The 20,725-nt window shown below is 42.9% G+C and overlaps 1 protein-coding gene across 1 annotated transcript; it reads right to left on the bottom strand.

Annotated features, from left to right (window-relative positions):
• Positions 1-1,324: 1,324 nt before the first annotated feature.
• LOC310876968 (fibrinogen-like protein 1) lies at positions 1,325-13,172 on the bottom strand (the record flags this gene model as incomplete). The annotated part of the gene is made up of 9 exons (XM_083790616.1): positions 1,325-1,543; positions 1,697-1,892; positions 2,073-2,289; positions 2,806-2,943; positions 3,691-3,805; positions 4,106-4,225; positions 6,307-6,522; positions 7,679-7,755; positions 13,154-13,172. 9 exons carry the CDS (start codon positions 13,170-13,172, stop codon positions 1,397-1,399), a joined length of 1,245 nt encoding a protein of 414 aa, XP_083646742.1. The 3' UTR covers positions 1,325-1,396.
• Between the last annotated feature and the right edge of the window lie 7,553 nt (positions 13,173-20,725).

The following is a 20,725-nucleotide window of genomic DNA, read 5'->3' on the forward strand; positions in this document are numbered from 1 at the left end:
TTATCATGGCAGTCATGTTTCAGGGCTAATGCATTGTAAGACAATTGCTATGGTCGAGTGACGAGTCTCATTATCAGAATATGAGTAACAATTTTACGATAGAAAAATGAAAGTTGTTTGACAAGACATCTTTTTTTATCAGGAGAATGAGGACAGACAGGTGGGTGTTGCAGAGACACATGTGAGGCGTTTTGGCTTAAGTAGCAGGGCATGAACCCCTCATGCATTAGAATGTCCTAATGCGTGAGGCACCCGTGATTACATGTATTTCTTATACATTCTTTTAATGTTTTCCCTTATTGGTAGCGTTTTAGTATGAAGCATTCAGCAACATACACTTTTATGAACAATGTGGTTATAATATTCTGCCCAGCATATATGGTTATAGGAAATATGACATGATATGATATCATTACACCGATACTGATACTACAACCGGTCTTTGTGGGCATATATTTGTACTTGCTTTGGTTATTTGAGAAAATATGTAATACAAAATGTGAGAAATTGGTATGTTACAACTAAGTAGCCTATATATGTATATATGTTCTAATAGCTACAGTGCATGTACAGCAGGGTTATTGGTTAAATGTGAAATTCAGTATCCCCAAGAATGCTCAAACCTACACTCTTGTCATCAAATCATGGTTTTATGAACAACTGATAAAAAAAGATGATTGTAAATGCCTGTTACAGTCTAACTGAAAACGAGCACAATTGACCTTAAATACATTGTAGTCATTAGAATGCCTCTTGACCACTCAGTCAACTGACCATAGATTTCATACTGTCAGAGGATGTTAAAATAATAGCCTATTGTTCTTTCGACACACATGTAATAGAGAAAAGAGCATTGGTGTACAGCAGCAATATCCTATGCCTGCCGGCAATTCCACACGTTTCCCTTCAGGGCTTTGAAGTCCAAGTCCTCCCATATTACACTTATACCTCTTTTCTTCCTGTTAAAAATCTAATGTAAGTGTACAAAATAGTGGTACAAAATTACAGCTGTTTAAAAAAATACATGACAGGAAATGTGTCCATTGTACAGTATATGAAATATCAATTGGCATAGAGGCCACTGGCTTAAGTTTAAATACCGTATAGCACTGGAGATGCACTTCCTGATGGAAAGGGTATAGGGCGTATTGTTAAATGTGGCAAGTTAACTGTTCTCCAGGTACGTTCAATATAAAAGCGGCATTGTCGTCCATCCACGTTCTGCTCCATGAAGACAAATGCGCCAAATGCAGTCTTCACTGGACATCACAATAGAGGCATGCACCATGTCATGGTTATCGGCATTCTGAGCAGCCCACGTCATTCATACATGTAGCTATTGTCCCACTGCATTTCTCTTGTCTTAATTTATAGTTATTGATATTGTCACAGTGATTCAGGGAGAAAAACGAGGTCGGAATCTTTGTGGTCGGATCATCATGCTGACTTTTTTCAGAGAGTAATAGTCTGTGTCTCTCCAGGAGTACCAGACAATCCCGTCAGGACCCAGGCGAGCCCGGCCTTTAGGGGTATAGCGGCCTCCCTGTAGTATAACAACAGGTATTGTGTTAATAATAATGATTTTATGAATTACATTTGTATTTTATTTGCATTATATATTTTATATGAACACAAATTCTAAGAACACGAATGCTAACACTACTAGTAGTACTACTAAATGAATATAACTGCCTACTCTGTAGTAGACTCCATTGAGGTTGGCGTAGAAGCATTGGTTATACCACCAGCCAGCATGGGAGATCTCAGCACAGATGTTGCCACTGTCGGGGGTGCTGAAGCCCTGCTTGTCATGATACCAGCTGAAAGAGTCCTGCACAGTGCCGCTGAAACCGGACACATGGAGACGATACTGATGGTCCTCATCGTCTACGCTGTACGCACATGAACACACACGCACACAAAAACATGTGTGGGTAAGATGAGTCTTTATGCTATTTTGCTGTTCACACTGTTCACATTTTTTAATCACATTCCTTAGCCTTGTTCAAACAGATTTGCGCTGCCAGTCTGAACAAGGCCTAAATACTAAACAAATAGACACATTAGTCTACCTGAATCTCCGATAGAGACCGTGTTTGTGCTTGTTGCTCCAGTCTTCCAGGTCAATACGGAGGCTGTAGTCTCCTTGGGTGCTCAGGTCATGGATGTGGTCGTTGCCCAGCCAGAACTCTGTGTGCAGGTCACCAAATCCCTCCTTGTAGTCCCTCCAGTGTCGGTCGAAGCTGACTAAACCATCCACTCGTCTCTGGATCACAGTCCAGCCACCACCTGAGCATGAAGGACAGCAAAGCATGGCACTGGTAAGGAAGTGTCTAATATGGAACACATGTCACCTTAACATGAAGGCAAGATGTGCAGTATAATATGTCTTTAGTAGGTAGTTAGGCGGATAATGGATTTGAATTCATTACAAGATCAAAAATATTGCTAATATCCAATTATAATTATGTTGGCATAACACAGGGTGGTGATGACATTAAGAATACAATTTTTAAGTATCACATACAAATATATACAGTACTGTATATTTATTGAGAATATACAGCACGGAACCCTTGTTTACCTTCTGTAACGTGTGTGTACAGGTATGTACTGTACACATGTAGGCTGCACTATACATGTACATTGGCACTGGTGTGTTGTACTACATCACTCTGCCATTAGTCATGTGCCTACAACAGTATATCTCATGGTACACCATAGCATATTATTGATGCTTACAGTAATCTGCTTATTGGCGTGATTGTGTATACAGTTACTTTATTTATTTTGTTTGCAACTTACCATCAGTGTCCATATCACAGTAGACTTCCACAGGCATGCCCCCCAATGCCGGCACTACTGTGTAGAGTCCTGATCTCCTCAGACCATTGTAGTAGATAGCAGCACAGTCAATGGGGCAGTTCCTCACATGCTGAACCTCTGAGGAAGAGATAGAATTGCGGGTCAAATAAGGGAGATCTGGTTCCCTCTGCTGGTGGGTTGAAGGTTGTTGTGGTAAAGGTTTGATTGATTGATTGATTGATTGATTGATTGAATACTTTATTAAGAGTTTGGAGAAAAAAGAAGAAGAAGCGCAGAAGAGTTTAATACCAATACAATGCTACAAAGATTGAAGATTGAAAGGGGCATTTACGGTAATAGACTTGGATCTTTTTTTTTTACAGGGACCAGTTAGTGCTCATTTTGAGCAGTTTGTGGAGCGTAAGGATTCACACAATTCCCTACCTGTTAGGTAGGGAATTGCACATTTTGATGGCATAGCAGTAGAATTAATTTAACCCCTTGTTTGAGCCAAATCTGGGTTGAACGTTATTTGTGGCGCTCCCTTTGGTGTTGTGACTGTGGACGTCTTCAACATCTTTGAAATACTTTCTTTGTAGTGTTGCGCAATATCTTGTAGACCAGGCCTATTCCAAGACAGTTACTGTTCTCTGTCCTCTGACCTCTACCCTGAGCCATCCCACCCTAGCAAAGTGAGCAGGGGTTAGCCCGGCCACAGTTTGTTTTGCGATGTCTGTAAACTTGTTTGTACCATGAGGTATGCATAGTCATAGTGACATAGGTTGTCTTTGATGGCAGTTGGTGTGTGTGTGTGTGTGTGTGTGTGTGTGTGTGTGTGTGTGTGTGTGTGTGTGTGTGTGTGTGTGTGTGTGTGTGTGTACGTACCTGGGTGCAGGGCCTCCTGAGCATTGGCCAGAGCATCGGGCTGGACTGCGTTCATCATGCAGCCCGCATTCATTGTGTCTCTGTCGGCCCGGTCTGTTAGGTTATGGACCTGGTTCTAAACAGCAAAACAGGTACATTGTCCAGGCCATTTTGACTTTGAAAACTGTCCATTTTATACATCGAATTGCATGAAATACATGTGAGCATTGAGTGTTGGATGAGAATATACGTTATTATTAACCCATGACTCTGCCAGATGGGGCAGTATTGTGTTCACACGTTCATGATGTGAAGCAAGTGTCTTCAATCTGGCGGAGTCAGGTTAAATATCCGTAGGTCTGGGATAATAGTATGCCTGTAGATCCACAGGATAAGAGTATGTGTAGGTCTAGGTCTAGGATCAGAGTAAGTATACCTGTAGGTCTAGGATGAGAGTGCCCTGTAAGTGCAGCAGAGTACTGGCTTCATCGTAATGCACTTCCAAATCATGAAAACGCTGCTCCACGGACACATTGGCATGGTTCTTTTCTTCACTCTGGCAGTGAATGTAAATGCACAGACACGGCATGCACGAATGAGAGAAGATTTATCGTGAAATTGTCCTCCGTCATAAACTAGGAATTAGCTTTTGTTGAGCTGCAAATTCGGTACCACTGAAAGCCTCTATACCCTGTAAACTGTATGTAATGTACATTTGGTACGCTCTTATGACACTGAGTCTACACTCTACACACATCGATTTGGCAAAAATAACAGATCTCTTCACACAACGCGTTGGGAGTGAACTTTTAGATTGGCTATTTTTGTCAAACATTCCCACCAGAATAGGGATGGTGGGTGTTCAAGTAAACAAAAGTTGGATTATCACGATAATATTGTTAATCGGCACCTGTAATTTTCATATCGTGACATCCTTACAACACTCAAACACACACGCATGCACGCACGCACACACACACACACACACACACACACACACCCCCACACCCACACACACACACACACACACACACACACACACACTAGGCACTAGTCTTAAAACTCAAGGGGCTGTATTTTGCGTGTCTTAAGTACCAGGTCTTATTCCCTAACTTGAGTAAACTAAAGACCTGGAGGCGTGATCAATGCCATTTGGCTATTCTGAGTGGCCAAAGAGCATTGATCACGCCTCCAGGTCTTTCGTTTACTCAAGTTAGGGAATAAGACCTGGTACTTAAGACACGCAAAATACAGCCCCTTTGTGCATCAGTCCATGATCTATTCCGAGCTGGAACAGGAAGGATCACCTAGTTTTCATGTGAAACACCCATTAACCCCTGGTCACCATCCAGCTGGCTCTGGCCAACAGTAGCTACGCTAACCTTTGTGTGGTGGCTCACTGCCTTAGACGCACGACACGTGGAAGAGCAGGAGGCTAATCCTGTTAGTGACCAGGGTCAAGGACGTGCCAGACACAACCAAAACAAACAAAAAAGTAGTGGTGGTGCAGGCATGATCAATATCAGTGAGATATCGCCATCTGCCCCAAGCCATACTGTGTGAAGCAACCTGAAACTAGAAGCATTACATGTTTGCTAGCACATGTCTACGAGGCCAGATTGCAATTCTAAAAGGATTTGCTTACTTCCCTGTTATTGAATTATCTTGTTATAGTTAACTCCCATAACTCACGCATGGTACTAGTAGTATAGTATGGCAATAGTAAATGGTAAATGGTGCTTTTATATAGCGCCTTTATCCAAGGCGCTTTACAGAGAGATTGTGCATTACATTCACCCATTTACACACACAATCACACACCGATACCGGAGGAAACCATGCAAGGCACCAACCTGCACACCAGGAGCATTTAGGGATTCAGTGTCTTGCTCAAGGACACTTCGACACTAACTCTGGGAGAGCCCCGGTTCAAATTGGGAACCTTGCGGTTAATTTACTCTGGCCTGTGTAAGAAGGCTATATCCCGTCTCCAACTCGTTCAAAATTCAGCTGCCAGACTGCTAAATAACTCAAAAAGACGAGACCACATCACCCCCATTTTAGCCACCCTTCACTGGTTACCTTAGTTATAGAATTGATTTTAAGATTTTACTTTTTACTTTTAAAGCTGTAAATGGTCAGGCTCCCCAGTATGTCTCCGACATGCTGGCTCCCTATAAGCCCACACGTTCACTCAGGTCCTCAGACAAAGCCCTCCTTGTGACCCCCACAGCCCAGCTTATCACAAAAGGTGGCAGGGCATTTGCAATCCGGGCTCCCAAACTATGGAACGTCCTACCTATTAATTTAAGACTTGCTAAATCTGTCATGTTTTAAATCCCTTCTAAAAACCCACCTTTACGTTAAGGCTTTCTCTTAATTTCCTTTTGCATACCTTATTCTATTTTTGTGTGTATGCTTTCATGTTGTGCCTGCTGTCATTCAATGATATCTTGTTGTAGCTGTGACTACGTTGTCACTTTTTACCCTGTTATTTAAAGCACTTTGTGACTATGTCTTGAAATGTGCTATATAAATAAATTCATTATCATTATCTGGTCACTCTACCCCTGAGCCACCGCCGTCCCTGTATAGTATAGTATGTCAATAGTAAGGTATAGTATGTTAATCGCCCACCTGCAGCTCTAGAACCCTGATGCGGTGCCGGTGGTTCCTGAGCTCCCCCTGCAGTTCAGAGATAGTCTCCTTCAGTGTGAGGATCTGCTGTTTGCGGTCCTCGTTCTGGTGCAGCCAGTAGGACACCTCATCGGTGCAGCGGAACATGTCTGGACACTTCTGTTCGCCCACCTGTGGCAGCGTGGCCACCAGCCGACACATCCCATTCTCCATCACCTGTGAAAGGAGGGGAGAGAGGTGGTCAAAGAACTTGGAATGACCATAATTCACAATCACATAGCAGCTATTTTACGTCATGGTGCAGTATGACGCAAGTGCAAAATGGCCACCGCGGTGGGAATGGTTGAAAGCATGTGCAACTGGGGGAAACATCTCAGAAGTGTCCCTCAGCTACATCACACATTATGCCTGACTTAGTCCCTCTACCTACTCCTCGATACCTCTGAAGTCCCTCGAACAGCACTCTAATTGGCCTCATCTCCAATTATCAGTCTCTTATTGGAGTCTCTAAGTGCAGTAGTCACAATACCCTCCACATCAGTCACGTCTGTCATGTCCTTGTTGACTCTAAACTAAACAAACACCTTACATAATTCAAGCCATTCAAGGCTATGTTGTTAAATGGTGCATTTATATATAAATGCACAATAAGGTATTGGCATTTATTGTACAGTATATTGTGTAGGAATATGCAATATGTTATTACACATTGCCCTTCGGGCATCTACCTACTGGTAGACCACCAGCAGGCCAATGGTCATTTGGTCAATGTCTGAAGACAAAAAAGGTAAAAGTGCTTTTTGAAGTTGACTGCTTTACATCCAAAACACGTTAAAGATCTATATCGTCATCAATTGCATTGTCTGTTGGTTTTCAGCCATATAACATACTTTTTTCTTTGTTTACATTTTCCCTCAAGTCATTAACGTTACGGAACTTAAATAATTTATAATCAGCTGTTGCCGGTCAATAAGTCCTTGATTTGGATGTTTGAATTCAGTTAATAAATATATTCTTCTCCAGGGATTAAAAAAAAATCACAATAATAACAATAATGGTATTTAGTCTGTTGGATTACCTATTTTACCTGTCTTCAAGGCACAAGAAGGTGGCCACACATACTGGTAGCCTACTTTATTAGAGGACGCAGAGTAAAGAAACTAAAAATACTGTTGATTTTCATACTGTACTGAAATGAACACAACATACTGTACTGAAATGGCGAACAAACCAGGCTTTGGGAAATGTTCGGCAGCATCTGCTGTCAAGAAGTGAGTCATAGTCAATGGGCTACGCATGCCAGATCACCAGTGTGGTCCTTCAAAGATAAGCCTTCAGTGTATTGGCATGTTTATAAAATGACATGAATTACCTGGTTAGCGTATTCCCCACACTGGGAGCCCCCACCGTTGTCCTGAGTGGACTGGTTGTCTGCTCTGCCCTCCAGGGCTACACACAAGAGCACACACAGAGCAGACCACATGTTGTTTACTGTAGGTTCTGCTCAGTCTGTCCCTGTCTGCTCGCTGTTGAGTGGGTCTCTGAGAGAGTTTTCCGTTTCTGGAAAGGTTCTGTTCTCTTTCCCTGTTGGGAACAAAATGGAGGAAAACAGCGGTGGTCTCCTGATTGAATTCATTACATCTTTGACACAACACTCACAAAGAAAGTCCTCTCTCTCTCTCTCTCTCTCTCTCTCTCTCTCTCTCACACAGACTCACAGACAGACAGACAGACAGACACGCATGTAGTGTGGTGTGGTCTGAAACGCAAGTAGCTCATTAGTAGTGAGTTTATTTCATGCATGCATGATTCTGTCTCTTTCTCCTTCACACGCATACATGCACACACACACACACACACACACACACACACACACACACACACACACACACACATACACACACACACACACACATACACACACACACACACACACACACACACCTTTGCTTCAGCAGCCTAAAGGAGATCATGAGTTTCAGTGAGCTCAATTAAGGTGATCTCCGGTTATTTGACCCCCCCTCACACACACGGCAGCACACACACACGCACGCACACTCTCTCACACACACACACACACACACACACACACACACACACACACACACACACACACACACACCAATGTACCTTTCAAAGAGCTATGATGCTGCAAAATGCTATGTCATCCTTCCAAGTTAGTAGCATCGTAAAGTTGCTTTGTAGAGAGTACAGTATGGTATCATTTTCTGAAATTACACTAATTCTGTGAAATGTACTCACCACAGTCCCCAATAATCTCCTACACCATTCCTGGCACACTTCTTGCCAAGGAATCCTTTCCATTCCCCTCGTTTGTGTTAAATTTGCTTTACATTTTCTTCTGTCTGTTCTTCTCTTTCAAGCATTGTTCCTTCATCCTCGGTCTGTGCTTGTGTCTGCCTCTGTCTGTCTGTCTGCCTCTCTCTCTCTCTCTCTCTCTCTCTCTCTCTCAGTATACATACGGTAGTAGAAATCTTAGCCCCATAATCCACCCTAAGAGGATTCGCAGTGAGAGATGACGGCGGCGGTGGCTCAGGATGGATGGTTGCCAGTTTGAACCCGGGCTCCCCCAGAGTTACTGTCGAAGTGTCCTTGAGCAAGACACTGAACCCCTAATTGCTCCTGATGTGCTGATTGGTGCCTTGCATGGTTTCCACTGCCATCGCCCATCGGTGTATGAATGTGTGTGTGTGAATGGGTGAATGTAATGCACAATCATTGTAAAGTGCCTTGGATAAAGGCGCTATATAAATGCACCAGCACCATTTACCATTTACCATTTAGAGGTGGGTGGAGGTGTATACAGTATACAGACCCCAATATAATACTTGACATAAACACGTCCACCAGAGGGTGGTGTTGCTCAACTAAGCACACCTCTATGGTGCCTTTTAATAATTACAGTATGTAGTTCTAGTAATGTATTTATTGTCTCCACCAGGCCGAAGGCATGGGGGGAGAGTATGTTTTGCACTCCGTCCGTTCGTCCGTGTGTGTGTCCGTCCGTGTGTGTGTGTGTGTGTCCGTGAGCAGCTAATCTCGGCCACCGTTAACCCGGTCGATGCCAAATTTTGCACACACACTCCCTGGATGCCAACGATGAACCTCTGCCCCAAACTTTCCAGAACGGCCTGTTATAGCGCCACCAGGAGGCCGCTTTGTGCAAAACAAGTTTTTGCACAGTACACCTACAGATTTTGTCCAAACATCGCGCAAAAATTGGTACACAGTCTCTCTAGAGCCATTCAACGAAACCGGTCTTTCAGATTTCTCAGACTCCATCCTGATTGGTTAAGATTGGCTTCCAAAGTTCACAGGAGTGCTCAGTTTCAAACAGATGTCCTACATTCCTATCCTGGTGGAGACCTGTGCCCAGAAGGGCACTTTTTCTAGTTATTTATTTAATTGACTACAATTACTTTTACAATGATGTATTGACATGACACACGTTGTGTAATGTTTTACTGCAGTGGTAAATGGTAAATGGTGCATTTATATAGCGCCTTTATCCAAGGCGCTTTACAGAGATTGTGCATTACATTCACCCATTCACACACACATTCATACACCGATGGCAGCGGAAACCATGCAAGGCACCAACTAGCACATCGGGAGCAATTAGGGGTTCAGTGTCTTGCTCAAGGACACTTCGACAGTAACTCTGGGGGAGCCCGGGTTCGAACTGGCAACCTTACGGTTACCATCCCTGAGCCATCGCCGCCACAGTGGTTCTCAATATGGGATCCGGGGACCCCCAGGGGGTCTTTGAGGAGTTCCAAGGGGTCCCTACTCTAATGACTGATTGATTATCTTCACCGTTATTTCATGCACAAGTAAATACAACTATTTTGATCCGAGTCTCTATAACTACAGCTATACTGTGCATAGACAGTAATGGAACATTACAGTATGAGAGGCAGACCAATTATATCTGATATCTACTGTATGTTAATCCCATATCAAATGGGAGTCCGTGGCCGTAAGCAGTGAATCACTGCTTATGTCACCTAAACTGCCCAAAGAACACGTACGCATGCACACTTGCGTGCGCGTGCACACTTGCGTGCGAGTGCAGTGCACACACACACACACACACACACACACACACACACACACACACACACACACACACACACACAGCCCCCTACATGCCCATGATAACACAAAGAAATGCTCTGAACTTAGGTGCAGCAATCCCATTATCCCCATCATAAACACTGGTGGTAATAATAAAGGGCTGGTGTGATGGGATAATGATCCTCTTGCAGTAGCTTTGCTAGATTGTACTTCCTGACCACCCCACCCACCCCTGCCGCCCACTATGATTTCCCAGCAAGGCTATTGAGCAATAATGTCTTTGATTAGTTATAAACAGTTATGTAATTTTCTTTTAGAGGGGACAGTAGCAGTAGAGCTGACTCATTTTCAGTTCAAATACTGGCAGTTTGTATATTTGTAATGTCTCTAAATGTTTTGATTACCGGTAATTGAAAAAGGACCCTGATGTAACGAGTGTTTTTCTGGTTTTACTTGAACTGTAGCCATTCTGCAAACTGTTAATACAAATTTAAATCAAATCATTTTTCTAAACGGTATACCATCCTACTATAAATGCACCACGTCTCTCTGTACGTGCGTACGTCTGTAATCCACGTAACTGGAGAACCGTTTTAGCTACCGACTTCAAATTTGACATAGTGTAGTGCTCGGCCGAGTCGGCCTTGAGTTGGTGGGATACACCGTTGTCCAGAAACCCCGCAAAAGGCTCTGCTCAGGCTCTGCCAGTTGACCTAATGAGCCTCACCCTCACCTGTACAACTCCCAGCCTCAGCCAATTGATTGCGATGGCAACCCCACACCTGCCATTTGATTACTCAACCAGTCCACTTTTCACAGTCAGTTTGTACTCTTCAGACACAGGCAGACAGACAGATACAGAGATCTCATTATGGGCACAAGAGGTTGGTGCAGACGGTTGCCGGTTACAAATCACCCGTGGCGTCCACGTGCGGTTGGGGTTAGGTTTGTGTTTGGGTAGGGTGTGGGACTAATGACTGTCGGACTCTTGGTATGTCGGAACACATGCACCCCACATTACAAAAGGGACACAGCTATACGGTTAAAACGGGTATTGCATACTACTGTAGGTTCCCAACTTGCATTGTTCCCAAGGTGGCCGACGGGCACAGGTCTAGTTTTGAAAAACGGTATATACAATTTTTTGCAGAGTGGTATGCCAAATACCACTTTTGGAGCTCGCCCTCTCTCGGATCCAGAGTCCACAGTGAGCAGCTGTTTTCAGCTATTTCAAGTAAAATGACCCCTTTTTGTCATCCTGATATCACAAGATTTACAGTACAGTAGCTCAATATTTGAATTTAGCCAATAGATTATGGTCTCAGAATGACTTGGGACAGATTATGGCATTATGGAGAACACAAAGGTTTAGCCATATGGTGGCACTAAAGATTCAACTTAGAATCGCCTTGTGTTTTGGAGTGTGATGTGTGATGCCCCTCTCACTGACTGTACAATCAGGCCCCACTGTAGCACGTTTATTATTAAGTACTGTGTTATTAAGTGTCTGTTACCACAGCTTCAAGATGCTGAAGAGGGAAGTATTAGAAATGGCCCCATGGCTTGGAATAAGTGCATACACTTACCCAAGAAAATTCAGCTGATTATCTGCTATGACTCAGAATTTACATCTTTTTTTTAATTAACTTTCTTATTAACTTAACTTGATCCAGCGAAGAGATAAATCCATTCACAATCTGCATGTTGTCAATGGGACCACTCCTCTCTGCCAAATAAGTTCAAGCGCCAGCAGTAACACAATGATTGGCAGAAGCCTGGCTCCTGGAGATTGTTAGCACCTTGTAGCTGGTATCTCATCTATTCAAACAGAACCCACCTTGAGGCTGGTATATCATCTATTCAAACAGAACCCACCTTGTAGCTGGTATCTCATCTATTCAAACAGAACCCACCTTGTAGCTGGTATATCATCTATTCAAACAGAACCCACCTTGTGGCTGGTATCTCATCTATTCAAACAGAACCCACCTTGTGGCTGGTATATCATCTATTCAAACAGAACCCACCTTGTAGCTGGTATCTCATCTATTCAAACAGAACCCACCTTGTGGCTGGTATCTCATCTATTCAAACAGAACCCACCTTGTAGCTGGTATCTCATCTATTCAAACAGAACCCACCTTGTGGCTGGTATCTCATCTATTCAAACAGAACCCACGTTGTGGCTGGTATATCATCTATTCAAACAGAACCCACCTTGTAGCTGGTATCTCATCTATTCAAACAGAACCCACCTTGTAGCTGGTATCTCATCTATTCAAACAGAACCCACCTTGTGGCTGGTATCTCATCTATTCAAACAGAACCCACCTTGTGGCTGGTATCTCATCTATTCAAACAGAACCCACCTTGTGGCTGGTATCTCATCTATTCAAACAGAACCCACCTTGTAGCTGGTATATCATCTATTCAAACAGAACCCACCTTGTAGCTGGTATATCATCTATTTAAACAGAACCCACCTTGTGGCTGGTATATCATCTATTCAAACAGAACCCACCTTGTGGCTGGTATATCATCTATTCAAACAGAACCCACCTTGTGGCTGGTATCTCATCTATTCAAACAGAACCCACCTTGTAGCTGGTATCTCATCTATTCAAACAGAACCCACCTTGTGGCTGGTATCTCATCTATTCAAACAGAACCCACCTTGTGGCTGGTATATCATCTATTCAAACAGAACCCACCTTGTGGCTGGTATATCATCTATTCAAACAGAACTCACCTTGTGGCTGGTATCTCATCTATTCAAACAGAACCCACCTTGTAGCTGGTATCTCATCTATTTAAACAGAACCCACCTTGTGGCTGGTATATCATCTATTCAAACAGAACTCACCTTGTGGCTGGTATATCATCTATTCAAACAGAACCCACCTTGTGGCTGGTATATCATCTATTCAAACAGAACCCACCTTGTGGCTGGTATCTCATCTATTCAAACAGAACCCATGCACATGCCAGCAGGCTCTAGCTGCATGTAAAGAGGAGGTAAGCAACCCAAACACACACATACTGTATTCAGCAGCAGGGCCCAAGAGTTCAAAATCTTTAAGCCATATCTGATCGGATCAGATTTGGATTTTGGGGAGTTCAAAACCAAAAATCTGGACTGCTATCACTCTGATATCCTATCCTATCAGATCAGAAAATCAAATTCAAGCTGTAATCTGTATTAAATCTTAAATGTAATCCCAGCCAACACTCCCCACTGACAGGTAGTTACCCCCCCCCCCCCAGATAGGACGTATAGGGCCTTAGTCCTACTCCTGTCTATTTGACTGGGGGGGTCATATTTTGGTCATAATTTGACCCCCCATTATTAGGATGTATTAGGATGTTGATATTCATTCATCAACCAACACTCCCCACTCACAGGTAGTACCCCCCCCCCCCCCCCCCCAGATAGGACCTTAGTCCTACTCCTCCTCCCAGCCAACACTCCCCACTGACAGGTAGTTACCCCCCTGAGCTCAAAACCCACAATTCAACATTTTAGTTTTAAGATGTTGATATTCATTTTCTATTCATCCTTAGGACCCCAAATCACACCTTGGAAAGCACGAGTGTTGAATTTCAAACAAGGTGTTTTTTGACTGGGGGGGGGGTCATAATTTGACCCCCCAGTATTGGGATGTATTGGTAACCCCTGTTTTATAACAAGCAAAGCAGTTCGCTATATGGGAGAAGCACCCTCAGGCGGTGATCACAGACGATCACAGACCCCTTTTCCACCGGTTGGTTCCCAATGGCAGCCGGTTCAGTTCTTTTTGGCAGATGTGACTTATATGCCTTGTTCTGAGGGCATGCAGCATTCAATTTCATTGGCCCTCGCGCCCATCCAATCAGCAAGAGTGGGAGGTGGGGCTAATAGTGAGAGCCAGGTTCAAAGGAATTTTGAATTCTGGAGAGGCAGCCATATCGCATTACGCTGCTCCTACTGAATTATTCTCTGCTCCTGCTGCAGCAAATTAACATGGTTGTATGTATAGCATTTAAGCTGCCCTGAGAGTAGCATTCAAAAGCTTCCCTCAGAGCAGCAAATTAGTAGTTGCTGCGAGAGTGAGGTCTAGCCAACACCAACTCGGGATCTCGGATCGCTGCCCTCCACAATCTCCTGTCCAACATCAGGTTCTTGAGCTCTTCAGTGTCGTCAGCCAAGCTGTCGTGCCGCATCACGTCTACATAGGTGGTACGCTCCTTTCCCCTCCTGGCTTTGCCCTGACTTGGCTCCCATAGGGTCAATTTACTTGCCTGAAGTTCTGGGTGCCTGACGCAGTGCCCTGCCAGCCTCATCCTTCTCTCTCTGACTTTGTCTGTGACCCGTGGTAGGTCCCCATAGAGGTCCACATTTCTGATGCGGTCCGTCCATGTGACACCTAGTGCCATTTGTAGCATTCTTGTGTAGACTCCATCCAGGGCTTTTCCTGTTTCCTGTATTGTAAGGGCCCATGTCTCGGCCCCATACAGCAGTACTGACTCCACAGCTATTTAAGTTGCCCTAAGAGCAGCATTCAAAAGCTGCCCTCAGAGCAGCAAAAGTGCTACAGCACCAGTGAGTGTGTCAACCACCATACGTTCTCAGGTAGCCTATACTAGTGTAAAACACTGTAGAGGGGTTTAGGTTGTTCTTTGAAATGTAAATGACTTGTCACACTCATGGCCGTAGGTTGACATCTACAGCAGCTAAACGCTGATGGTGGTGATGTTGTCAGTTTGACAGGATGGCGGAGCTGGCGGCGATGGAATCTGATGAGGTGATGATTCTGTGTTGGCTAAGTAGGGCTCGTGTTAGGAGGAATATTCCTTTTTTTGCCTTGCTGCCTGGAAGGCAGAGAGGTCGCTGGGAACTTATCCACTTCTTTTCCCCTGGCTTACAATACAGTACAACAGCTCCTGTTTGAAGGGCTTACTGAATTAATTGAATGAATGAATCAGCTGTAACTAAGGGTCAAATGTCCATATTATATGCACAATAGCCATCAGTAAAGGTTAAAATATCTTTATCTAAGGGCTATATACGCTGACTTGGAGCTCCAGGGCTGATCTTCGATAAGATTCATAAGAATGCTATAATTTACAGGCCTCAAGAGTTGGAACGTGTGTGCAGTGCGTGCGTGTGCATGTGCGTGTGTGCGCGTGCATGCGTGAATGAGAGAAAGACTTTCGCTCATTAGTCGTGATATACTGCATTAGATCTGAGACCTCTAAAATGCCAAGCACAATACTCAGAACATTGCTTTAGGATAGAGAGACGTTCTGCTAAGGCCTTTCAGACTACTATACTATTGATCTCCTTGATCTTCCCAAGCATAATTCATACGTACAGTACAGTACATCCATTCAAGCCCAGAAGATCCATGCGTCACATCATTATTTCAATTATTATTCAAAGATTTGTGCCACATTTTCAAGATATATATAAAATAGCAGATCTTTTTCAGTTTTTAAGTATCACATAATGCTTAAAACACCAAAAGGGGTTCCCGTCCTGAATGTGTTAAAACTGCAACCAACCAACCAACCAACCAACCATTTGATTAACCAAAATCCAGACCAGCGTAGGCTTACTAATAATTTTCCAGACATTCTGTACTTCCCCATAAACGACTTAATTAACTATATCTAAAGTATATAGAGTTACCTACCTCCTACTCCTAGCCTCATATGCTCTATGAACCTCTAATAAATTGTCTGCCAGGTAATGTCAGAAAACATGTGCTTCAGTGATCTGGTTTGAACTGAGAGTCAACACAACAATTTGCTTTTTATTCAGTTAATCAAGCAGGCCTAAATGGTAAATGGTGCATTTAAATAGCCTGTATCCAAGGAAACCATGCAAGGCACTGTTTTCAGCTAGTGTCTGAATTCAGCTCTTTTGCTTGTAAGAGAAGGATAATCTATGCTTATAAACTTTATAAGCGTAGATTATCCTTCTCTTACAAGCAAAAGAGCTGAACCAATATAAAGAGATCTAAATGTGAGATTGATCAAACCAATAGATATCCATATCTAATAGCCTTGTGAAATCACGTGTGCTGTCAGTTTTATTCGACATGCACTGAATACCAAGACAAAGTAAATAACATTCAGGAGGAATCACCTCTGTGCCCTGTTTTGGATTTGTTTTCACAAAAGGCAATACCTGTTTGCTGTCGCGAAGAAACCACCTAACCTACGAAATGAAGAAGACCTTATATTTTGAAAGCAAAGCAATTATGCCTCCTCAAAGTTGGTGTGACTTTATATATTGCCAATTTCTTACATGAGAGGGGGAGAGGTGGTGGAGTTAGTTTCTTTAGTTACAGTTTGAGGCTCCAATGGAGTTAAGACGTTTTGTCCGAAGGTCTTTTTACTACTTTCCATTAGCCTGGGCAGCATTCCATTTTGGGTTCATGATCCGGTCGGGAGCCGATGGTAACTTTCGTCATGTTGTAGTCAATGATTTGTAGTCATCTGGCAGGAAACCACAAGACGGAATCAGTACTATGAATGGCGGAATTCTTATTCCGCCTTGTGGTTTCCTGCCTGATGACTACAAAACAAGACTACAACATGACGTAAATTACCATCCGCTCCAGACCGGTTCACACTGCGATTTTGGAACACAGACCAGGCTTTCCTCCGACGTGGAAAGCCTGGTGACGCGTAATTGGTTCAATGTTGTTTTAACCAACACACAGACGTCAACGGTGTTCAATAGCACTGTTTTTTGCAAAACAAAAAACAAAAAACATGGAGTTAGGTGGTTTAATCCCAACAAATACTTGAGATCAGTCACTCCATAAAATACAAAAGATTACTTACCCATGATACATTCATCCAGAAACACACACACACCCACACACACCCACACACACACACACACACACACACACACACACACACACACACACACACACACACACACACACACACACACACACCAACATGAACCCTTACATTGGAAATGAACCAGAGGGACACAAACTGATCTTATCTATTACTGATAGCGTCACACTGACCACCTTCCCAATATTTCTTGCCCCGTGTATCTGGTTTGACACATGGTTTACAGTATGTGCCCGAACTTGTCACTACAGTACGACATTAATTTGAGGACGTGTCACATTTTGAATGGTTTGCAACTATTTAACAAGTAAAGGTTAGCAACATTGTGTCTACATTGAGTGAAATGAGGAAATTGGGGGGAAATTTTCACTTGAGTTGCAACATTTACATCAATGTTTTTCTTATATCCATACTGTACCATACCTCTGGCATTAGAGCTTTTTAAATTACCAGCCAAGGTAAAGTCCTAACAGCTTGGGATAGTAATTCATGCTTTCATTTCATCCTGGCTAGAATACTGTAACTCTCTTGTGTATGCCGGTATCGACCAGGGGCCTGTTTCAAGAAACTTGGATTAGAGATTAAGCCGGGATTTAACACATATCCTGGTTTAATATATCCTGGATCAGCGATTAACCGGTTTCATGAAAGCTGGTTAATCTTGCCAGATTCATTTAACCAGTTAACCTGGATATGTTGAGGCTTGATTCGGTTTCATGAAAGTGATGCTACATTAGTTACCATGGAAACTAATGCTTTGGACTTTGCTCCGGACCAGGCTAACAGCCAGGTTTAACCTAATCCTGATGTCTTTACTGTTCATTAAGCAGTCAAACTGATCACAAACCAATGATGTTTTCCAGATTTATTCAATTATTATGGGTTTATGTTGCCTTATTTGTATCGGTCTGCATTAAAGGACTAATTTAAACACTATATAAAATCAAATAACCAAAATATATAGGCTGCACAACATCATGACAGCTTGTGAGCTTGTAGATCAGCTGCTTTTGGTGAATGTTCCCCATGAATAGGTTTGCTGTCGTGCAAGTGCACGGTTAAGAAGAATTATTATATTATATTATATTATTATTATTATTATTATTATTTGTAAATATTACCATTACTCATTGTTTTACAACATATTACCATTGTAACGTTTCACCCACTACTAGTCCTACATACTTACACCTAGAAACCCCATTCAAACCTATTTAGGTTCATCCTACGGTGGACATGTGTGCCTGAAAAGGAATCTTTGAAATGTTTCATAGTTTTAGAAATATAGTGCTTTCAAATTTGAGACATTTATAGGCAGATAGTGGCACTATCAAAAAAATAAAAAAAATCACTTTCACCTAGAAACTCCATTCACACTTTGTAAAATTCAGCTTACTGTGGAGACACATGCTGGAACTTTTTACTTTGAAATGTTTTGTAGTTTCTGAGTTATTTAACTTAAACGCCCAATGCATTCTCAATGGCAATAGCACAAACTTTGGCATGCTACATGAACCCATGACCCTCACCAGTCTGGCTCCTGTCTGGACAACAACCCCCTTCCCCAAAGGTAGCTCCCTCAGAGGAGGGAGTTATGGCCAAATATCACAATGCGACAATATCATTATGCTTACAATATTAAGAATTCTGTTTTAAGTTAATAGTAGTGGTAAAATGTAAACTATATTTTTGGGGTAGTTAATCATTCAGTCTATCCACTATTGAGAGTATGTTCTCTCTTTAATTACAGCAGCAGTATTTATTTTAGAAGCTTAAGTCCTTGTATCAGTAAGTCTTGAATAGATTAGTAAAGATAATGAGATATACAGAAGGGGGCTGTAATGCAACTATTAAGGATGCAAACTGCCTTAATACCACATGAAGAAGAAGGATCAGTAAATATGTGATCCACATAATGGGTCTAGAGACAAAAAGCCGTACTGTCTATTAAGCCAGGCTTGCTGATCCCGGCTCGCCAAATCCGCCAATTCTGAGCCTCGCTTGGCTTTAGTGGAACGGAATAAACCAGGCCGTAAAGACCAGGATTGAAAAAGCCTGGTTTTGGCCTAAATCCTGGATTAGTTAATCCAAGTTTCGTGAAACAGGCCCCAGGCATCACTAAAGCAGTTGAGAAAGTTCAGAATGCAGCTGTAGTATGGTCTACTGTGATCTCCGGTATAAAAAGTACGAGCATATCACCCCGGTCCTGGCCTTGCTCCTGTGGCTCACTGTTTGTTTTAGAAATGATCTTAACCCATTTTGGCCTGACCTCGAAATTAAAAACAAATCTGAAATAAATATTTTCACGATTTAAAAAAAATAGCAGACCTACAAGCTCGTAGCGCGCCACTCGGTGGCGCACTATGAGCTTGTTGATCTGCTATTTTTCAATAGCTAAATTATAACAATGTCTAAAACACCAAAAGGGGTTCCCGCCCCCAAAATGGGTTAATCTTTTAGTATTTGTTTTTAAAACTCTTCAAAGGCTGCCTGCCCTTTACCTTGCCGATCTCGTACATCACTACACGCTAAATCTCTGAAGTCCGGCAACCACACTACTGCTGGTCTTTCAGAGATCTATCAGGATCAAGCCATTGCTGTGGCTCGCCCCAGGCTCGCCCCAGGCTCTGGACTTTTAAATCCTCACTAGCTAAAGACTAATATTTCCTCCCTGGCCTTTACTCCTAGTTGACCGTCTATGCTGCAACTTTTATTATCTCCGCCACGCTGAAACTTTGCACGCACATTCGCACTACGTTGAGGAACAAATGCCACCCATTTAACGTTGCACTATTACAGCGCCACCAGGAGGCAGATTCTACTCATTTTGTCCAAACATCAGGCAAATCGGTACCCAGTATCTATAGTGAAGTGATCAAGGCGGATCCATCCAATTTTTGAGGGGTGATAGCCCCTCCTACAGTATGTCCAGCAGTGTAATCCAAATGTTGTCCTAACACAAACATGAAATGCCATTGACAATGAATGGACAATTTTGAGTGTTTGTGTAAACACAAACGTTGCGTAACACAAACATTGATGACGAAGGTGAGGACGCAATTTGTGACCGGCCGGAATGAGTTGATGTACAGCATGATGATGTACGACGAAAAGAGCACCCCTCACTTCACACAGGTGTGATTTTCATATTCCATCCTGATTGGCACATTCCAAACCTACAATATCCTACCTGACCTGGCAGAGACCTGTGCTAGCTAGGAGCACGTTCTCTAGTCTGTGTAATGTTTCTGTTGTGCTTCTTGCTTTTTTGCTTCTTTCATGCAGTATTGAATTCTTGAATTGTACATGCACAGCCAGCAAGGCTTCTATGATCCTCGCTCCAGCAATCTCTCCTCCACATGACATTCACTAATGAGAGTGTGAGGATGTTTCCTTCCACTGTCACTGACAACCACCCACTCCGGGAACAATACTTCCCCTTCAAAGCATGTCGCAGAGTTTTTGT

Source organism: Protomyctophum parallelum (assembly GCF_964188405.1).
Source record: "Protomyctophum parallelum genome assembly, chromosome: 19".
NCBI lineage: Eukaryota > Metazoa > Chordata > Actinopteri > Myctophiformes > Myctophidae > Protomyctophum > Protomyctophum parallelum.